Raw genomic sequence first — 19507 nt, forward strand, 5'->3', positions numbered from 1 at the left:
ATAATATGGATATTTTTAGCACCACTGGTCCGCTACTACCGTGCGCTATTAAGCGTGACATACACATAACCATATGACATCCTGTTAATAGAATGTTTCTTTATATGTCCTAGATTTGAACCAGACCTGTCCACGGAATATTACGTGACCATAATAGTTCGTATACAGCATATGATTTCCATTCTGTTGGATAACACTAAAATAGCTGACAAGTAAGAATAGTAGATAATGTCATGTTTTTTTTAGATGGTTCTCAAAACTATTAGATAGGGGACCTGTTGTTATATACATATTCTTCCCCCGTTGATTAAAATATATCCCATGACTAGGGCGATGAGAACTGAGCTCAACAATAGGTTTCTTTGTACAGAACTTGACTTCCGAACTAAGATTTTTGAGTTTCCTTCGACACTCAGATTTTGAACTCAAGGACTTTTACGCATGTCCGCTTATCCACGAAAATTAATAAACGAAAAAAAAAGTAAAGTTCCGCTTTCAAACCTTGTGATCTATGGGGCAGATGATGTAAGGGTCATTTTTTGTGGCCCACGGTTAACGAGGGTGTCGTGTGGCCAGCACAACGACCAACCGCTTTAACTTTTCCCCAACTAATGTCAGGTAACCATTAGAACTGGTTGGACTCAGAGGCGCCCTAATGATCCTGAAAGGAAAAATCCCAGTCTTCACCAGGATTCGAATCAGGGATCTTCGGTTTGGAAGCCAAGCGCTTTACCACTATAAATATGTGTGTGTGTGTGTACATAATAAATCTTTCTTATATTCTGACCCTTCATTCTTTTGGAAGAAGTTTATTGTACCCCAGAAAAAGTTCTTCCTTGAGTTAGTGGAGAAATTGTAGACTCCTCGCCCTTGCCAGCAAGGGAGTCTGGGGAGTACAGAGAGCTTCACAGCGGGGTTCGGGGCGCCAAGTACTATTTCCGGGATTGAAAGCCAACAATATACATATTCTGAGGTATCTACAGTGCATTATCCTGCTATTAAAATGCTTTATTGTATACCTAATTTGCTATTTTTACTTACTTATATCCTCCCGAGCCCTGGTAGAGTGGTAAAAATTAGTTGCAAAAAGTAAATCACAATTGGTCGTTGTGTCGGCCACAAGATCTCATTGTTAGCCTAAGGCCATAAAAGAGATGAGCTTTAAATCATCTGCTTCAATGACCGCTTGGATCGGGCTGGACTTTGGGATTATCGTGGCGACATATATACCAAAGACAAATCAGCGGTGGAAACAGATGGCCCTTGCATTATCTGATCCATAAATTGCAAGGTTTGAAAGGGATGCTTTGCTTTTTACAAAGCTTACATCAACTCAGGTACAACATTTTCTACCCGTTATATCTATCCACTTCCATTGTCCTTGTTATGTAAAGGGAGAGTGATCTTTAAAGGATTACGGGCACGACATGGCCTAAATTGTGCCGATGTGCCTAAACTCAAAACTCAAACTCAAACTCCCTTCTCGGATCAGGTTGAAACTTTGCACAATTATTCATTTTTCCTAAAAAAAAAAAAAACGAATAAAACAAAAGATTCAACAGTTAATGGTATTTATTTTTTTTATATGAAAAAAGTGAAATAGATCTTACAGTTTTGAGAAGTATATCTGTAAATGTAGATTTTTCCCCATATATGATTTTGTTTAAAAGGTATTTGGTCAACATTTTTATTATTTTACAACAGGGCTTCGCAGGTAGAATATACAATTCTCAATGAGATAAGTCATAATCGTCTTATGACTGAAGCAGACGACCAGCCTCAGGGCAGTGGCGTTGCTAGGGTGGGGGAGGGGTGTGGAGAATTTACCCCCCCCCCCAACTCCACTTGATGGGGGCCCAGAATTAATTATTTTTTTTACATTAAATTTTAAATATCACACAAAAATGCAAGGTCCCCCATTAAAGTCAAAACCCCCTGTTCTGGCCACCTAAATGATGGAAAATTCCTAACTACGCCCCTGCCACAGGAAGAAGCAATAGTTGGGTTGGGGGAGGAGAATGTTTAATCCATATTCTTAATGTAATATTTAGTAATCCCTTTATTTATTTTTTTCTGTAACGCAGTATTTCCAGATGTAGACACTTATTTCTCCTCAGAAACGAATGGATTATTGTAAGAGCCAATAACGTGACATGGACAGTAACGCATCTCAAGTTCATTGAGCGCCATATTACCCAGCATAGCTTGACCTCTCCTTCGTCGACATTCGGCTGCTACCTCTATGGCTTTACGTTGGGCACCGGACACATGGAACCTTTAGGCTTCATCGTCTCCCCACTGAATCTGGTTAGTTTTAGGAGGTTGTATTCACCAACAAGCTTCATGTTCAGCTCTGACAGATTAATTCAAAGAGCCAGGGTCCGATTTAAGGGAGGGCAGGCGTGGGTACTGTCCATTGGCCTGCATAAGAGAGGGACCCCCCACAACAGAGATCTTTTTTTTAAATGTCCAAATTTGGAAGGATCAGTAACTAAGTTTATTTTATTATTTATTATTTAATTTTTTGAAATATTTTTATGTAATTTTTATGCCCATTTTATTTTATTTTTTTATTTTCAAAATGTTGTTATGTATTTTTTTTAAAAGTATTTTTATTAATTTTTTTTTAAAGTATTTTTATTAATTTTTTAAAATGTATTTGTTATGTTTTTTGTTCTCGCATTTTCACAGACAATGCTTTAAATCTTACTGTCGTGGCTAAGAAGTGTCCACGTATAATGCTGTCGAAATATATAAATGCACCACTTTTTACAGAAGTGCATCAACCCAGTGCCTTACCCTGCACAAACTAAAAAATAAATACATATTTTTTTAACTAAAATATATATAAATATTTTTTTTAAAGATGGAAAATTAGAAGAAATGTAGTGTAATGCATTTTATAACATCTTTTGAAAAAGGATAAGGGATTCCGCAAATATTTTGTCCCGGGGCCTTCACTTACTTAAATCCGGCCCTGATAAGAATAAGGATTGAAGTATAATGAGCTATCGGGTTCTACTTTTCTAAATCAGAGGCGTCGATAGAAGACTGAGATTTTGCTGAAGCAGTGGTAATTAAGCGACGGGATGGAACTTATATCCAACATGCAGAGGCGTAGTGAGGGGAGGGCAAAGGGGACACGATGCCCAGGCGCCACCGTTGGGGGGGGGGATTCAACAAGCAGAGAGGGGCCAAAAAAATAATTATTGTAGATATTTCAGTTAGGTAATAAAGTGTAAGGTTATCTGTATTCTATTATTAAATACTTTTTTCTATTTTTATTCCTATAATTCTATTTGATGATGATGGGAACTGGCGGTACGGGGGCACCAATAAAATGTCTTGCTCAGGGCGCACGTTTTGCTCACTACACAACACGTGATGCCATGCTGGCCGGCCACCTCTATTTTCAGTCTCAGTGCATCCGTCTCGTTAAATTGTATGTGTGTGTGTGTTTTGTGGACCAGTGAAGGGGAGGGGGATTTCTGTGCTTCCATTAGGCATTAGCCTTACGTGTGAATAGAGAAGGATAAATTCCTCTAGTTGGTATAAAAAAAAAAATATATAATACAATAGAGCTTAGGGGGCGTGGTGGCTGAGTGGTGAAGCGTTTGTTTCCGAACCGAGTGATCGAAGGTTCAAATATCAGTGTAGACAGGGGTTTTCAGTAATCACAACTCTTCTCGAGTCGGGTATGGAATTCGAGCCCCTTTAATTGGTGGCCGAGTGGTACAAGCCTTTCATCTATAACGTACACCCTTTGAAAACTTCATACTTTAAAGAGCAGCAGCGTATCAAGTGTCATGATAACTGAACAGTGAATAACTAATCAACAATTGTTCAACAAGAATAATATTTAATAATAAGCTAAGTACAAATAAACAATACAATTGGAACATATGCCAGTCAATGAATCGTGGATATTTACACATTGCATTGATAATAATACAAATAACACACCTCACCCACGCACACTCCATTTCAGCAGCTTCGACTACGACGACACACCTGTAAAAACAGTCACGGCTCCCAGGGCGAACTCAAAGAATACAATCTTCACCATAGCCCAACCAAAGACACCCGTTCAAACGGGGAAACAGTAAAACTAGAAACTGTAGTGTTAACAGCTCTACAGCTAACAAGCTCTCTCTGCTACAAAGACAATACGGGAACTGAGTGTGACGTAAACACACACACACAATATTCTTGACAACAACACACACCACATACAAGCTACTTCCTATACATTAACTCTTTCTCTCCGTCATTATTTTTCCACGTTTCGAAGGAATTCTTCATTTTGCTCATTACTATCTCACTACACTGTTATGATTCAGCTTCAATAGCTTTCTTGTTTGTTATCAGAAAATGTTTTATTTGGTATAGGATTAAAGGGAAATGCACGCTTTTTTTTTTATAAAACACAAAGTCAAGTTAAAAAAATTAAACATTAAAATTTAATAAGGTCTAACCAACGATGGTATTGTCGATTAGGAGAGAAAGAGTTAAAACACAACTATTAAACACGAAAAGAAAATTTCAGACGCAAACGACAGACTGATCCAAACTAATGGATACAACCATACTTGAAATAAGCTTTTTTTTTTAAAAAAAAACTGTTTTATTTTAATGTTTTTTTCTTGTTTTAATACTAACATACGTTCTATGTACAGCCCTGCCAGGTCGATACCTCAAACGAAACTGAAGTGCCCGTTGACGATCTCCTTGACAACGACTGTGATGGTTTTGTTGATGAAGAGTTTTTAGATGGCGTGGGTATGACTTGTTAAGTAGATCTAGTTAGACCAAATTAAAGATTTAGAGTTAGACCAAATTAAAGATTTAGAGTTAGACCAAATTAAACATTGACGGTTAGACCAAACTAAACATTTATAGTTTGAAAAAAAAATAGATTAGACAAAACTAAAGATCTAGAGTACTGATTGTTAACGCTTGATACTTAACGGTAGGGGGCATGAGTTCAAATCTTTATGGAGACCTTAGGATATGAGTGTGTGTATCCCCGAGAGAAAAAAAAAGGACGCCCCCTTTTCAGACTTTGTGATCCATAGGGCAGATGATGGAAAGGTTATCAGTTTATCTGGTCCACGCTTAACGAGGGTGTCATGTAGCCAAAATAACGTTTATTTTCCCAACTAAATCCGTTACCTATTAAAAGTGGGTGGAATCAGGGGCGCCCTAAAAACGGCGTGAAGCGACTTGTTTGTGACACCTCCGCTCTTTATTAAACCCTGGACCAGCGTTACGTCCCCTTGGAATACATTTCACACGACCAGGCAGCCTCTTTGTGCGAATTAGAAAAAAAAAAATTTAGTGATGCTACAAGATGCGTTGTGCCTGAGAGATCAACGCTTAGATTCCGAGCCAAGGAGTCCCAAGTTCGAATTCTGTGATCTACCAGAATGGTCGAGTGACATTCTGTCCGGTTCTAGAAGTCAGTAGGGACCCTACATAAAGAGCGAAGTTGTCAGAGTCAAGTCGCTTCACATTACCTCGCAACTTCACAAGTACGAGTTGAAGTCGGAGTCAAGAACCAGTGTAGGGGAAGTCGGTCCGGAACAGAGAATCGAGTGCAAGTCTAGGAAGAGGCGGAGAGTTGATACAGCGTTACAGAGTTGATACAGCGTTACAGAGCTGTTACGTCGGAGTGTGAAGCTTTTATACAGTCCGTGATACGTTGTTGCCAATTGTACATTATTGGCTGTGATTTATTAAACATAAAAGTATTATTTTACTTTGAATCCCTGAGTTTTCAAGTTCTTTAAGTATGTAGGTGATTCGTTACAATGCTATTGACTGAATTCTACATATGGTTCATAAGTTGGTTCATTAAAAGAATGTAAAGCTTATATCAATTCACTTTGTCTGTCTGTCTGTTTGTCTGTCTGATAAAAATTTTGAACTCGTTCTCGGATCAGGTTGAAACATCCCGCAATGGTACATTGTGGAGGTAATTAAATAGTGGCTGTTTACTAATTCTGTTTGACAAAAAAAGTAAACTAAATCTTACATTAGTGAGAGATATGTCTGTAAATGTTATAGCTTTGATTTTGAAAAAAAATATTTGTACAAAGCTAATATCGACGCAGGAGGCGAGGTGGCTGAGCGGTAAAGCGCTTGGCTTCTGTATCGGGGGTCCCGGGTTCAAATCCTGGTGAAGACTGGGATTTTATTTCGGGATCCTTGGGCACCTCTGAGTCCACCCAGCTCTAATAGGTATCTGATATTAGTTGGGGAAAAGTAAAGGCGGTTGGTCGTTGTGCTGGCCACATGACACCCTCGTTAACCGTAGGCCACAGAAACAGATGACCTTTACATCATCTGCCCTATAGACCTCAAGGTCTGAAAGGGGAACTTTACGTTTTTTTAAATATCGACTCACTATGTCTGTCTGTCTGTTTATCTGGTGAAAATGTGTACACATTATTTGTCCGACACCCAATCTGGGATTTAAAAAAATAAACCAATTTATTATATAGCAATTGGTAATTAATTAGTTTGTTTGTTAGGTCGAACAAGGGAAATAAACTGTACTTGACTAAAGTAGCGGTAAAGGCTGTATCAGTCCCCTTTAACGGTCGTCGTCTGAGTCTTGGTGAACACACATACGACGAGACTATAGAAACAATACCTAACTATACAATCTTCTATGTTCATAAGACTGGAAGGTTGGTTCAATGGCGGCGCTTGTAGAGGCTTCAGCCATGAGCTCAAATTCAGTTTGTTTTCAATTCAATCCCCCCCCCCCCTCTTTTTTTTTTTCAAATGCTTTTATACTGTTAGTCATAACTGATCTTAAACTAATTGCTACAACTATGCTTAATATAAACTTTCGATTGGTTTTGTTTTTTTAGTTTTAGCGGCCGCCAAAAGACGCTACTTGTTTTTATGGTCTGTCCGTCCGTCATTCCGTTTAGATCTCAGAAACTAGAAGAGAAAATGAAAATTGGACACCATGATATTTTAGATCATTCAAAGTTTTGATGCATCAGCTACTTTTTTTTCTTTTCCGAAAGTGAACAATTTAATTTGAAAAATTATCTAGGCAAGCAGATTTTTTAAAAAAAATACACCACTTTTTAAAGAAAAACTTCAGGGGAGGTATATTCAATTTTTGAAAGGTCACAACTCAAGCTTCATTTATCGATTCGCGCATTGCTACAAAAAAATTTACATGAAAGTTCACAATGGAAAAGCTACGCTGGATCATTATAAAATATATTTCCCATTTATTAACTAATGTGCTTGTTACGTTGTCGCTGTGTTGTATGTCCTAAGTCATTCTCTTTGTTTTTTTCTTACAGACAACGATAAAGATAGTCAGATAGATGAGGACACCAATTCCTTCAAGGGTTCGTACCTAGCATTAACATTTTGTTCCTCTTGATAATCTTGGTTATATCTATAGTATAATATACCGATAATTATTATTCATCATTTAACCTCGACAATGCTCTCAACTCATTTACATCTTTTCTTCATTTCTTTCTATGATGCCGCCTAGAGCATTGGCCACCAACCAGTTTCCTCCAGGCGTCTGATCAATGCGCTATAACTTTTTGCTTGAAAAGACGGTGGTCGCTATATTTTTACGCGTTTTTTGCTTTTGGGCTGTTTCATTACTTATAAAAGTTAGCAAAAATTGATTTAGTAGTTTAGATAGTTGATTGAATAAAAATTAAGTTCCCACTTTAGTCCTTGCAATCTATGGTGCAGATGATGTAAAGTAAAGTTCCCCCTTTCAGACCTTGTAGTCTATAGGGCAGATGATGTAAAGGTTATATGTTTCTGTGGTCCACGGTTAATAAGGGTGTCATGTGTCTAACACAACGACCTTTTACTATTCCCAAACTAATGTCAGGTACCCTTTAGAGCTGGGTCGACGTACAGGCGCCCAAGCATTGCAAAATTAAAAATCTCCGTCTTCACCAGGATTCGAACTTGGGACCGCGAGTCAAGAGCTTTACAGTTCAGCCACAGTGCCTCCAGTTTCTTCCTCCAGGCGACTGGGTCAATGCGCTGCAACCTCTTGCTAGTAAAGTTGATGTTTGAAATTGAAATTTCGCATAAGTATTCATAGTCAAAGGACACTATACGAATCAATCAGAAAATTAGCTAATTAATTAGTACTTAATAAACTAATTTTGTTTAGTGTAGCAAGATGGAGCTAAGCTTTGTGTTTTTTTTTCTGTTTTTTTTTTGTATAACGCAACCTTTATGCTAATTGCATGCTAAGTATGCTATGACCCTATCTCTTTAGTGGACTAGTGGGGGGGAATGGGAAAAATAGGCGCTCACAAAACGCAACTCGTCTTAAGTCTAGATTTAAGCCAGAGCCCCGTGATTGGTAGCCAAATTCCCACTCGGCCTCACATCGCAGCAGGGTTGTTTTTTTTACTGCAAAGTTTTGTTAACGGTGGCCATGGTGATTTTTTGTTTTATCTTTCATTGTGTCTGTGTGTGTCTGAGAGTGTGTGTATTTATAAATGTGTCCTTTTTTTCAGTGTTACGGGAATACGAGCCTTGGTCGGAGTGGGCTTGTGGACGAGATTGTAATGACACTAGAATGTATAGATACAGGTAAAAAAACAACAACAACAATATAGTGTCTTTTGTACAAAGCTTATATCAACTCATTCTGTCTTTCTAGCCAAAAGCAAATGCACCATATTTCTTCGCACCCTATCTCCGATAAAGTTTATAATTTTCACGATTATTTCTTTTACAAAACAAGAATATTTTTTTTTTAGAAATGACCAATTAGTTAATTAACTTTTTGGTAATAAATTACTTTGTTTGATATCTCAAACAAGGGAAAGAAATAGTACTTGAAATAGTACTTGAATGAAGTGCTGGTATAAGCTGAATTAGTCCCCATATTATTAGGCTGCCGTCTGAGGTTTAGTTAACACATACATGAAATAAAAACAGTAGATGACTACACAATCTTCCATGTTCGTAGACTCATAGTAGAATGGTCACCGCGTTGGCTTGAGAAGCCTGATAAGGCTTTTGCCTACAAGTTGTAATTCAGGTCGTTTCCTTTTTTTTTTTTAAATACATTTAAAAAGCGACCACCCAGATACCCCGATCTTTCTCCCCCTTTCCAACTGGTTAAGACAAGTGATAGGATCAAAGTGTATAGGGAACGCTACAGGCATGAAATTGCGCTAAATAAAAACAATTGTTAAAAAATATTTCTTATCGCACAGATTTACTATTGTTAGCCTAAATCTATTAGAAAGTAAATTACATGCCTGATCCAAACTGATTGATACACATTATTCTAAGCTTAATCAATTTTTTTTTTTTTTCATTTCGCTCATTTATTTCTTGCATTATTCCAACTTTGTTTTCTAACATGATTTAATGCTTAATGATTATTATTGCACAATTACTTATATATATATATATATATAAATATATATGTATGTATGTATGTATGTATATCAATACTTTTTAGTAATATCAAAATATTAATTAGGGTCACCCGACAAAATAGCGCCGACAAAATAATACAGCATTCCCCGACAAAATAGCGCAAGACAAAATAGCGTGGACTTGTATATGATGTGTATACAAATACTGGATTATTAGACATTTAATGTCCTGGGCAGCATTCTTTTTCATGACTCTATCATTTTCAATATTAATAGATCTTAAAGTAGGCCATATTTGCAGAGCAGACAACGAGAGTACTTTCAATTTGGTAGCAATCCTCTTTTCACCAATGTTTTAAAATGCATAATTTTTTGTTTTAATGTGGTGACCCCGTTTAAGCTGTGATGGAACTTCGACGTGACGTTTCCTACAATTTTACTCTGTGTGTGTGTGTGTGTGTGTGTGTGTGTGCGTGTGTGTGTGTGTGTGTGTGTGTAAATCTGACAACTAGCTTTGCCTGTTTTCAAAGTACATTTTTGAAATGTAAAAAAAAAAATGAAATATTTTGAAATTATTCATTTTAGCTTATTATAATGTTTTGCTTACTGTTTGCATATTTATGTTTTAAAATATCTAAAGTATTTCTAAAGTTTTTCCTGAAAAATGGCTGAAAAATTATGATGACATTAAAACAAAAAATAAAATTGGCTCTATTCATATTTTACGATATCTAAAGTTTTTTTTTTTTTCAAAATGACTGAAATATATTTTTTACTGCTCTTGTTTTGTAGGGGTACCATTAATTAGTGTTGTGGGCTAGTATCTTGAGTAACTTTACTGCTATTTCATTAAATCTTTCACATTAGCCAACAAACATTACACTTAACGATATACACTTGATAAAGACTTTTTACTGCTGTACATGATACATTTATTCATGGCTGGGAAGTCTGTCTAGTCTTCTAAACCGTCGCTATTGACCTATCTATCCTACTAAACCACCTTCTTCTACGCTATCGCCATATTGCTCTTCTTGTTTGTCTATATTCTGCTACGTCATTCTGTCTGTGTTACTGCGTCACTACTTTTACCGTCGCTAAATATGATACGTAATATATTCGTCTACCGAAACTAATATACTCTCTAAACTAGTACATAACATTGGTTATCTTTTTTTGCATTGATTCGCGTGTTGTCATGGGCAGTGTATACGCGTGATGAGTTTCCAACTTGATCCGAGAATGGGAAGTGGGAGAAACAATGTGTACAAGATTTCCGACAGACAGACAGACAGACAAAGTGAGTTGATATAAGCTTTTTTAAAAAAAAGTTTTATTACAGGGGTTCTCAACCTGTGGGTCGCGACCCCCTTGAGGGTCGATTGACGATTTGCCAGGGATCGCGTAAGACCATCGAAAATGTGGATTGTTATTGTCTACTCTTCTATTGCTGTATGTGTGTGTTGGGGGGGGGTCGCGACAGAGTGGGGGAATATAAAAAGGGGTCGCCGAGCTTAAAAGGTTGAGAACCACTGTTTTATTAACCCCGAGAAATTCAACACTGTGCTGTCACGTGACTTCTCTGCAGGGAATGCAAGAAAGATCTCCCGAACGTAATTTGTCAGGGGGAGGCCACTCAAAGCAAACCAGAGGACTGCTATATCAACGGGAGATGTCCCAGTCGTACGTATGTAGCACATAGATTATTATTAACTAATAAAAAATTGTGCAGTGAATGTTTTAGCGAAGCTTTTTCGGTAATAAATATTTCATTAACCTAAAATTAATTTTGACTTCAAATTTAAAAAAACAACATATCTTTGTTTTTCTTTCATGACTTCAACCGGAATTCTCTCTCGTCCATGTAAATAGACACACCAGAGCGTTTCACAAATTTGACCACGATACAAACCACTCAATCGAGCCAGAGTTGGTCTTCTGGTACTTATTATTTGCATTGTTAATATTCATATGAACTGATAGATATGTAAATATATAATATATAATTAACGATTTTCTTTAAAAATTTAAGGTCTATGTATACAAATTAAAAAAAAATATCTCAGGTTATTAGCCACATAAGGAAAAACTCAAATCGACCGTTATATAGATTTGAAAATGTTATATTATCGTAAAATTAATTTTGGCTTGAAATTTCTAAAGTAATGATCTTTGTTGTTCTTTCATGTCTTCAACTGGCACTCACTCTCTCGTTCCTATAAATTGACACACAAGAGCGTTCGACAAATGAGCTTACAAAGGAAACCACTCAACCGAGCAAGGCTTGGCCTTCTGGTACTTATCGTTACATTGTTAATATTCATATGAACTGATAAAATTGTATATATATATATATATATATATATATATATATATATATATTTAACGATTTCCTTTAAAATTTTAAGATCTATGTATATATATATAATATGAGAAAAAAAAAACTCAGCTTATTTACCGCATTTGGAAAACTCAGTTCCAGCGTTATATAGATTTGATAATGTTTCATTATCGTAAAAGTAATTTTCACTTGAAATTACTAAAAAAAAAAATGGCTTTTGCTTTTTCTTTCATGATGTCAACTGAAATTCACTGTGTCGTTCAAATAAAAAGAAACACAGGAGGCTACGACAGAAATCACTCATCCGAGGATGCCATGGTCATTTGGTACTTATTGTTACAGTGTTAATATTCATATGAACTGATAGATATGTAGATATAGTTCAATGTGAACCTGGCTTAATTCAATAGTACAAGATTATCTAATTAATTTAACTATTTTGTAAAGGGCCCATCTCTTATTCATGGTCGCAAGGGAGATAATCTTTCATTTTGTTAAATGTTTAATTATATATGGAGTGTAGGCAGTTGCAATGTGATCAAGGTACAGAAAATTCAATTATTAGTTGTATAAAATTGTATTTGACTTATATACATAATAAATTCTTACTATTTTAATTAAAACGAAAATAAACAATTTATTAAAGTAGCTTACAGGTCATAAAACACTTAATTTAGTAATGAAAATTTTTTTATAGCATAATATTAGGAAGAGTATAAAATTAGTGTAGAGGTTTCAATATATAAATACATTGCGTGGATGGCTCTTACTAATAATTATGTCTCCTGAATTTTAGTATTAATAGTGAATAGTTTTAAAATTGGTGTACATTTATGAAAAAAAATTAATTAAAAAATTATTTTTTTTCTCTTTCTCAAAAAAAAAGCTGTTGCATCAGAACTTTAATAGATTGAAAATATCATGATATCGGATTTTCATTTTCGTATTTTAGTTTTTGAGATCTAAACGGAGGGACAGACGGACGCACTACACAAAGTTAACATCGGCTATTCCCCTGTCGGGGGACGCGAGATAAAAAAAAAAGAAATTCAAAACTGTATTTCTCCGTAGATTCATAATTTTAGGTCTCTTCCAATAATTACACTGACCCCCGATCCATAACACCACTCGCTAACAAATCTTGTCAAATTACACTAGCATAGTAAAGTATCACCTAGATGTGCAATAGAAAAATAACAAAATAACAACTGACTTTAACTGTTCTTCAGCCAAAGTCCAATTTATCTCTACAAAAAAACAAAAAAAAAACTGACTTTAATTGTTCTTCAGCCAAAGTCCATTTTCTCTTTACAAAAAAAAAAAAAAGATTAGAACCGACTTTAACTGTTGTTCCGCCGAAGTCAAATTTCTCTCTACTAAAAAAATAACAACTGACTTTAACTGTTCTTCAGACAAAGTCCAATTTCTCTCTAGAAAAAAATAAAAAATAACAACTGACTTAAACTGTTCTTCAGACAAAGTCCAGTTTTACTCTACAAATAAATAACAACTGACTTAAACTGTTCTTCAGACAAAGTCCAATTTCTCTCTACAAACAAAAATAACAACTGACTTTAACTGTTCTTCAGCCAAAGTCCAATTTCTCTCTAAATCGATGCCAGTAGAGGGAGAGCATGTAAGCCTACTTTGTACTGCAGCAGTCATGGATGTCCTCCCCCAGGGCGCTAATTGTGTTGATGTGCTGGAAGTGTCCTACTACGACCTCAAGACAGATACAAACTTAATACTCGCTGTGTACGGGAAATCGAAAAATAAAACTTTTAAAGTATGTAAGTTTTTTTTTTCTTCAAGTGATACCTAGAGCAGTGTTTCCCAAACTGTGTTCCGCTGAACCCTCGTGTTCCTCGAGGCCTGAATAGGTCCTCCACGAGGTACTGGAATAATTAACTAGTAGGCCAACACGTGAATTTAAAACTAAGCAAAAAAAAAAAAAAAGATTATTTAAAAAATAACAAAGCTTAAACTAAGTGAAAGAACCGCTAATTACTGTCATTTATCTGAAAATGACAGGTTTTAGCTCCCTTTTTGTTATATAAAGCAAGATAAATTAATTACTACATTTAGTACAAACTAATTAACTACTTGGTTAATTTTGCATTGTTTCGTATATTGTCATGGACTATAAATAATTACGCAAAATTTCAACTCGATCCGAGAATGGGAAGTGGGAGAAAAAACTTGTCATAACGTAAGAAGGGGATTAAATCCATATATACATCCAGATCTCTCATTAAGTAGCATTTATTCCCTTCATTTTGATATCATTAATCACCAATCATTAATAAAATACCTTTACTATTTTAACTGTGAATAGACCTTGTTTTTAATGATTTAACTGTATGTAATTTAGCTCTTGTAAAGGAGAGTAATCCTTGAAGGATTACGGGCACGACACGGCATAAATTGTGCCGATGTGCCAAAAACTCAAAACTCATCTCTTGTCAGGTACAATGAATCGTTGTTCAACAGTTTCAACCTGATCCGAGAATGAGAAATGAGAGAAAAAAACATGTTCAAACATTTTACCAGACAGACAGACAGAGATGATATATGCTTTTAAAAATGAGCAAAGTGTTCCGCTAAATACTCAGTGTTTCGTTACAGAAAACTTTGGGAAACACTGACTTGGAACACGTAGACACCTGCACGTTGTCGCTAGGGCGTTGATGGCTGCCTGGTCGTGCGGTTTGCGCGCTGGACTGTCGTTCAGATTTATCAATGGTCGAGGCTCAAACCCTGCCCGCTCCCATCTCCCGTCGTTCAACTCTTAAGGAACATCCGAACCATCTAAAAACAAAACAAAAACAATTAGTAGCTCCAAACAGCTAATATATATATTCATAGCTTTTATATAGCGCTACTTTCATGCTTATAGCATGCTCAGAGCGCTTTGGTCCAATCTCATTTGTGGAACAGTTGGGGGGGGTATCTTGGAGTAGGTTTTCCGTGATGCCTTTAGGCGCTCAGTAAACACAATTCTGCCCGAGTCAAGCCAAAGTTCAAACGCACTTGGCCTCTCGACCACGCATCCCACTAATTCAACTAAACCTATGCAGGCGTATTATATTTTAAATGTTGGACATTAAATTCAGAGAAGCTGCTCTGAAAGCCTTTAGCATTGGCACTGCCACATGGGAGACAGTAGCACATGACTGAGCATCATGGCGTCTAGCTGTCAAAAACTAGCGCACAAATTTCAGAGGTCAAGAGAACAACGCTGGCAGAAGAAAAGCGCCAGAAAAAAAAAAAGCAAGGCCAATGACACTAGCTGGAATAAACTGCCCAGTGTGCAGCCGAATATTCCAGGCTCACATAGATCTCACCAGCATCAAGAGAAGGCGCAAAGCCTTCAGCCCCCTGGATGATAAAGTAGTCATCATCAAACCACATGATGGGCGAACTATGTAAAGAACATTAAATAAACTTTAACCCACTTTTCCAATGAATAAGACATAATGTAAATTTTTTAAAAATTATTATTATAGCTTTTATATAGCGCTACTTTCATGCTTATAGCATGCTAAGAGCGCTTTGGTCCAATCTCTTTTGTGGACCAGTGGGGGTGGGGGTATCTAGGAGTTGGTTTTCCGTGCTGCCTTTGGGCAACGCAACTCTGCCCAAGTCAGGTGTCGAACCTCGAGACCCCTTCTAGGTAGCCAAGACAAGCCAAGTTCAAGCGCACTTGGCCTCTCGATCACACTATACACAGATTCAGCTGATGATTGTATTCAGAATTAAAAACAATAACTCTTTTCTCTAACGTCTTCAGCAAGATACTTTTTTCAACTATCACACCAGTAGTTTTAGTTTACCGGCATTAATCCAGACCATCATTTGATCAGAAACTCCTCAGACTACACAATCCAAACACAATCCAATCCCGCACCCTCTTTCCTGTAAGTTACCTTTGATCAAGTCCAATAAGGAATCGACGCCGAAAGCGCCAGTATCCCGTTGATCGAACAGGCCTGGACCGGGAGCTCTTCACCCCTAGTTCTGTCTGAGGGCCACCAGCGGTAAATGGCCAGGGACCGCGCCACGTTACTGGGCCCCACTCTCTATAAAAGCCAAGGGCAGTGCTAACCATAGGGAGTTTACCTCATCTGTAACCGCCAAGTTTCGTGCATTGACCGCCACTACATCTCAAGGGACACTGATGTCAGCCCCCTTTTGTGAAAATGGTGTGGAGGACTTTTTGGACAGGGTTGCTGCCTTTGTAAAATCCCACCCCGAGGAAGATAAAAAAAAAAAGCTCACCCAGGGTATCCTGTTGGGGCCTTGTTCGATTCCCATTTTTAGTCTATCTACTTCCACTACAAGACGTTTCCACGGAGGTGCCACGCTGAGGCGACGGGGGCTGAATCCTCCACCTCTATTTTACCATAGATGAACTCCAAATAGGTAACAAAAGTAAAGAAAAGATACAGTTCCCCTTTCAGACCTTGTGATCTATAAGGCAGATGATGTAAAGGTCATCTTGTTCTGTGGCCTACGGTTAACGAGGGTGTCATGTGACCAGCACAACGCCCAACCGCCTTTACTTTTCCCCAACTAATATCAGGTACCCATTAGAGCTGGATGGACTCAGTGGCACCCGAAAAAAACCCGAAATTAAAAATCCCAATCTTTACCAGGATTCAAACCCCAGATATCGGTTCGGTAGCCCAGTCTTTCACCACTCAGCCATCGCTCCTCCTGTAACAGAAGAGGTATGGCTTTTCCTTCCGTAGTGTTCTGGCTAGCGTTTCTTCTGTTTGGCGTAGCTCATCATTGCTTTATATATATATATAAATTTAAGTTATAAAAAAACTAATTCTCTTCCTAGTTAAAGAACATTAAATGGTCGGTAACAATGAGAGGAATCGATTACAGCATTAACGGAGAGTGCATGAACTTGTACACGGCGACCATCACCTTGCGTACGCCCAATATCCAAGTAGAGCAGAGTGGACCTTACGCATGTTTCATATTTACGTCTACTTCCGTTTGGCTACATGAAGGGGCAACTCTGACTGTCCGACGTAAGGGACAATATGTGTGCACATGACATGTTATATGCATATAGATTGATGGATAGAAAGTTAGACAGACAAGCAAAAAGATGGATAAGATAGATAGATAGATAGATAGACAGACAGATAGATAGATAGATAGATAGGTAGATAGATAGATAGATAGATAGATAGATAGATAGATAGATTAGATAGATAGATAGATAGATAGATAGATAGATAGATAGATAGATAGATAGATAGATAGAGAGAGAGATAGATATAGATAGATAGATAGATAGATAGATAGATAGATAGATAGATAGATAGATAGATAGATAGATAGATGGATAGATACAAAGGTAGGTGGGTAGGTATGTAGATAGATAGATAGATAGATAGATAGATAGATAGATAGATAGATAGATAGATAGATAGATAGATAGATTAAATAGATAGATAGATACAATCTTATCTTAAAAATACAGACGTTACTTCTAAAATGGAGATGATTAGTCCTACACGTGTTTCTAGGTCAATCTAGTCATGCATGTTAACCAATAACTTAAACTCTGCTAAGTCATTTTTTTTTCTGGCATTTAAAGCCATATCTGTCAATACTGTAAGATTTATTCCCTTTTTCCAAATAAAAAAAAATTATTACCACTATTTAAATTGACTAATTGGTAAATAGTTTCATTAGGGACGATGAATAATTGTTCAAAGTTAATACTTGATCATACAATGGGAATTGGGGAAAAAGTATAATTTCCCCTTTCAGATTTGTGATCTATAGGGCAGATCTATAAGGGATCCCTTTCTGTGGCCTACGTTAACGTGGGTGTCATGTAGCCAGCACAACGACCAAACGACTTTACTTTTCCCCAGCTAATGTCAGGTAAACATTAGAGCTGGGTGAACTTAGAGGCGCCCAAAGATCCGGAAATTAAAATCTCAGTCTTCACCAGAATTCGAACCCTGGCCCCTGGTTGGGAAGTCAAGCGCTTTACCACTCACCCACCGCACCCTAAATTTTTTTCTAAGTTAATATCAATAATTGTTTTTATTTTATTTATATATTATTTAATAAAAAAAAAATTTCGAATATAATTTCATGGAAATTAATTATTATTCGTTTTCCACAATCAATTATTATAGCTACAAAAAACACATCAACATTCGTTACATGGTATGATGAAACAACTGGTAGAGTGAACATATCAAAAGCCAGACGTGCACAGTTCCACACAGGGGATGTCATCAAACTCATAGCCCTCTTTGTCATTTGCATTTATTTAATAAAAACAGTGTAGAGAATGATTGATTAGAAAAATGTGAGATCCCTTGATTAAATCTATTTTAATAAACCAGACTAGTGTTTTCACTTTCGATTGGAGATGTTTTGTTTCTTTTCTATCTATCTATCTATCTATCTATCTATCTATCTATCTATCTATCTATCTATCTTTTTATCTATCTATCTACCTATCTATCTATCTATCTTTTTATCTATCTATCTATCTATCTTTTTATCTATCTATCTATCTATCTATCTATCTATCTATCTATCTATCTATCTATCTATCTATCTATCTATCTTTTTATCTATCTATCTATCTATCTATCTATCTATCTCTCTATCTATCTATCTATCTATCTATCTATCTATCTATCTATCTATCTATCTATCTATCTATCTTTTATCTATCTATCTATCTATCTTTTTATCTATCTATCTATCTTTTTATCTATCTATCTATCTATCTATCTATCTATCTATCTATCTATCTTTTTATCTATCTATCTATCTATCTATCTATCTATCTATCTATCTTTTTATCTATCTATCTATCTATCTTTTTATCTATCTATCTTTTTATCTATCTATCTATCTATCTTTTTATCTATCTATCTATCTATCTATCTTTTTATCTATCTATCTATCTTTTTATCTATCTATCTATCTATCTTTTTATCTATCTATCTATCTATCTATCTATCTATCTTTTTATCTATCTATCTATCTATCTATCTATCTATCTATCTATCTATCTATCTATCTATCTATCTTTTTATCTATCTATCTATCTATCTATCTTTTTATCTATCTATCTATCTATCTATCTTTTTATCTATCTATCTATCTTTTTATCTATCTATTTATCTATCTGTCTATCTATCTATCTATCTATCTATCTATCTATCTGTCTGTCTGTCTGTCTGTCTGTCTGTCTATCTATCTATCTATCTATCTATCTGTCTGTCTGTCTGTCTGTCTATCTTTTTATCTATCTATTTATCTATCTGTCTATCTATCTATCTATCTATCTATCTATCTATCTATCTATCTGTCTGTCTGTCTGTCTGTCTGTCTGTCTATCTATCTATCTATCTATCTGTCTGTCTGTCTGTCTGTCTATCTTTTTATCTATCTATCTATCTATCTATCTTTTTATCTATCTATCTATCTTTTTATCTATCTATCTATCTATCTATCTATCTTTTTATCTATCTATCTATCTATCTATCTATGTATCTTTTTATCTATCTATCTATCTTTTTATCTATCTATCTATCTATCTATCTTTTTATCTATCTATCTATCTTTTTATCTATCTATCTATCTATCTATCTATCTATCTATCTATCTTTTTATCTATCTTTTTATCTATCTATCTATCTATCTATCTATCTATCTATCTATCTATCTATCTTTTTATCTATCTATCTATCTATCTATCTATCTATCT

At 35.9% G+C, this 19507-nt stretch overlaps 1 protein-coding gene across 2 annotated transcripts; it reads left to right on the plus strand.

The window, feature by feature from the left end:
* The first annotated feature begins 119 nt into the window (after window positions 1-119).
* LOC106080199 (uncharacterized) lies at window positions 120-18127 on the plus strand. Of its 2 annotated transcripts, XM_056017374.1 has the most exons (12): window positions 120-212; window positions 2118-2307; window positions 4677-4779; window positions 7329-7376; window positions 8529-8604; window positions 10993-11087; window positions 11277-11345; window positions 11640-11699; window positions 12018-12071; window positions 13335-13531; window positions 16592-16787; window positions 17916-18127. In XM_056017374.1, the coding sequence occupies exons 1-12, from the start codon at window positions 172-174 to the stop codon at window positions 18068-18070; spliced, it is 1284 nt and encodes a 427-aa protein (XP_055873349.1). In that variant the 5' UTR covers window positions 120-171; the 3' UTR covers window positions 18071-18127. The 2 variants fall into 2 exon arrangements, with proteins under 2 accessions (XP_055873349.1, XP_055873350.1); XM_056017375.1 differs by lacking the exon at window positions 17916-18127 and having other exon boundaries at window positions 13335-13535; window positions 16592-16745.
* The last annotated feature ends 1380 nt before the right edge of the window (window positions 18128-19507 follow it).

This window comes from Biomphalaria glabrata, chromosome 18, assembly GCF_947242115.1.
Source record: "Biomphalaria glabrata chromosome 18, xgBioGlab47.1, whole genome shotgun sequence".
Lineage (NCBI taxonomy): Eukaryota > Metazoa > Mollusca > Gastropoda > Planorbidae > Biomphalaria > Biomphalaria glabrata.

Excerpts from the sequence above, each read along its gene's own strand:
- LOC106080199 (XM_056017374.1), top strand. The coding sequence starts at position 172 with ATGATTTCCATTCTGTTGGATAACACTAAAATAGCTGACAA. Across the intron at positions 213-2,117 it reads AACACTAAAATAGCTGACAA|AAACGAATGGATTATTGTAA; the intron begins GTAAGAATAGTA and ends ATTTCTCCTCAG. Across the intron at positions 2,308-4,676 it reads TCGTCTCCCCACTGAATCTG|CCCTGCCAGGTCGATACCTC; the intron begins GTTAGTTTTAGG and ends TTCTATGTACAG.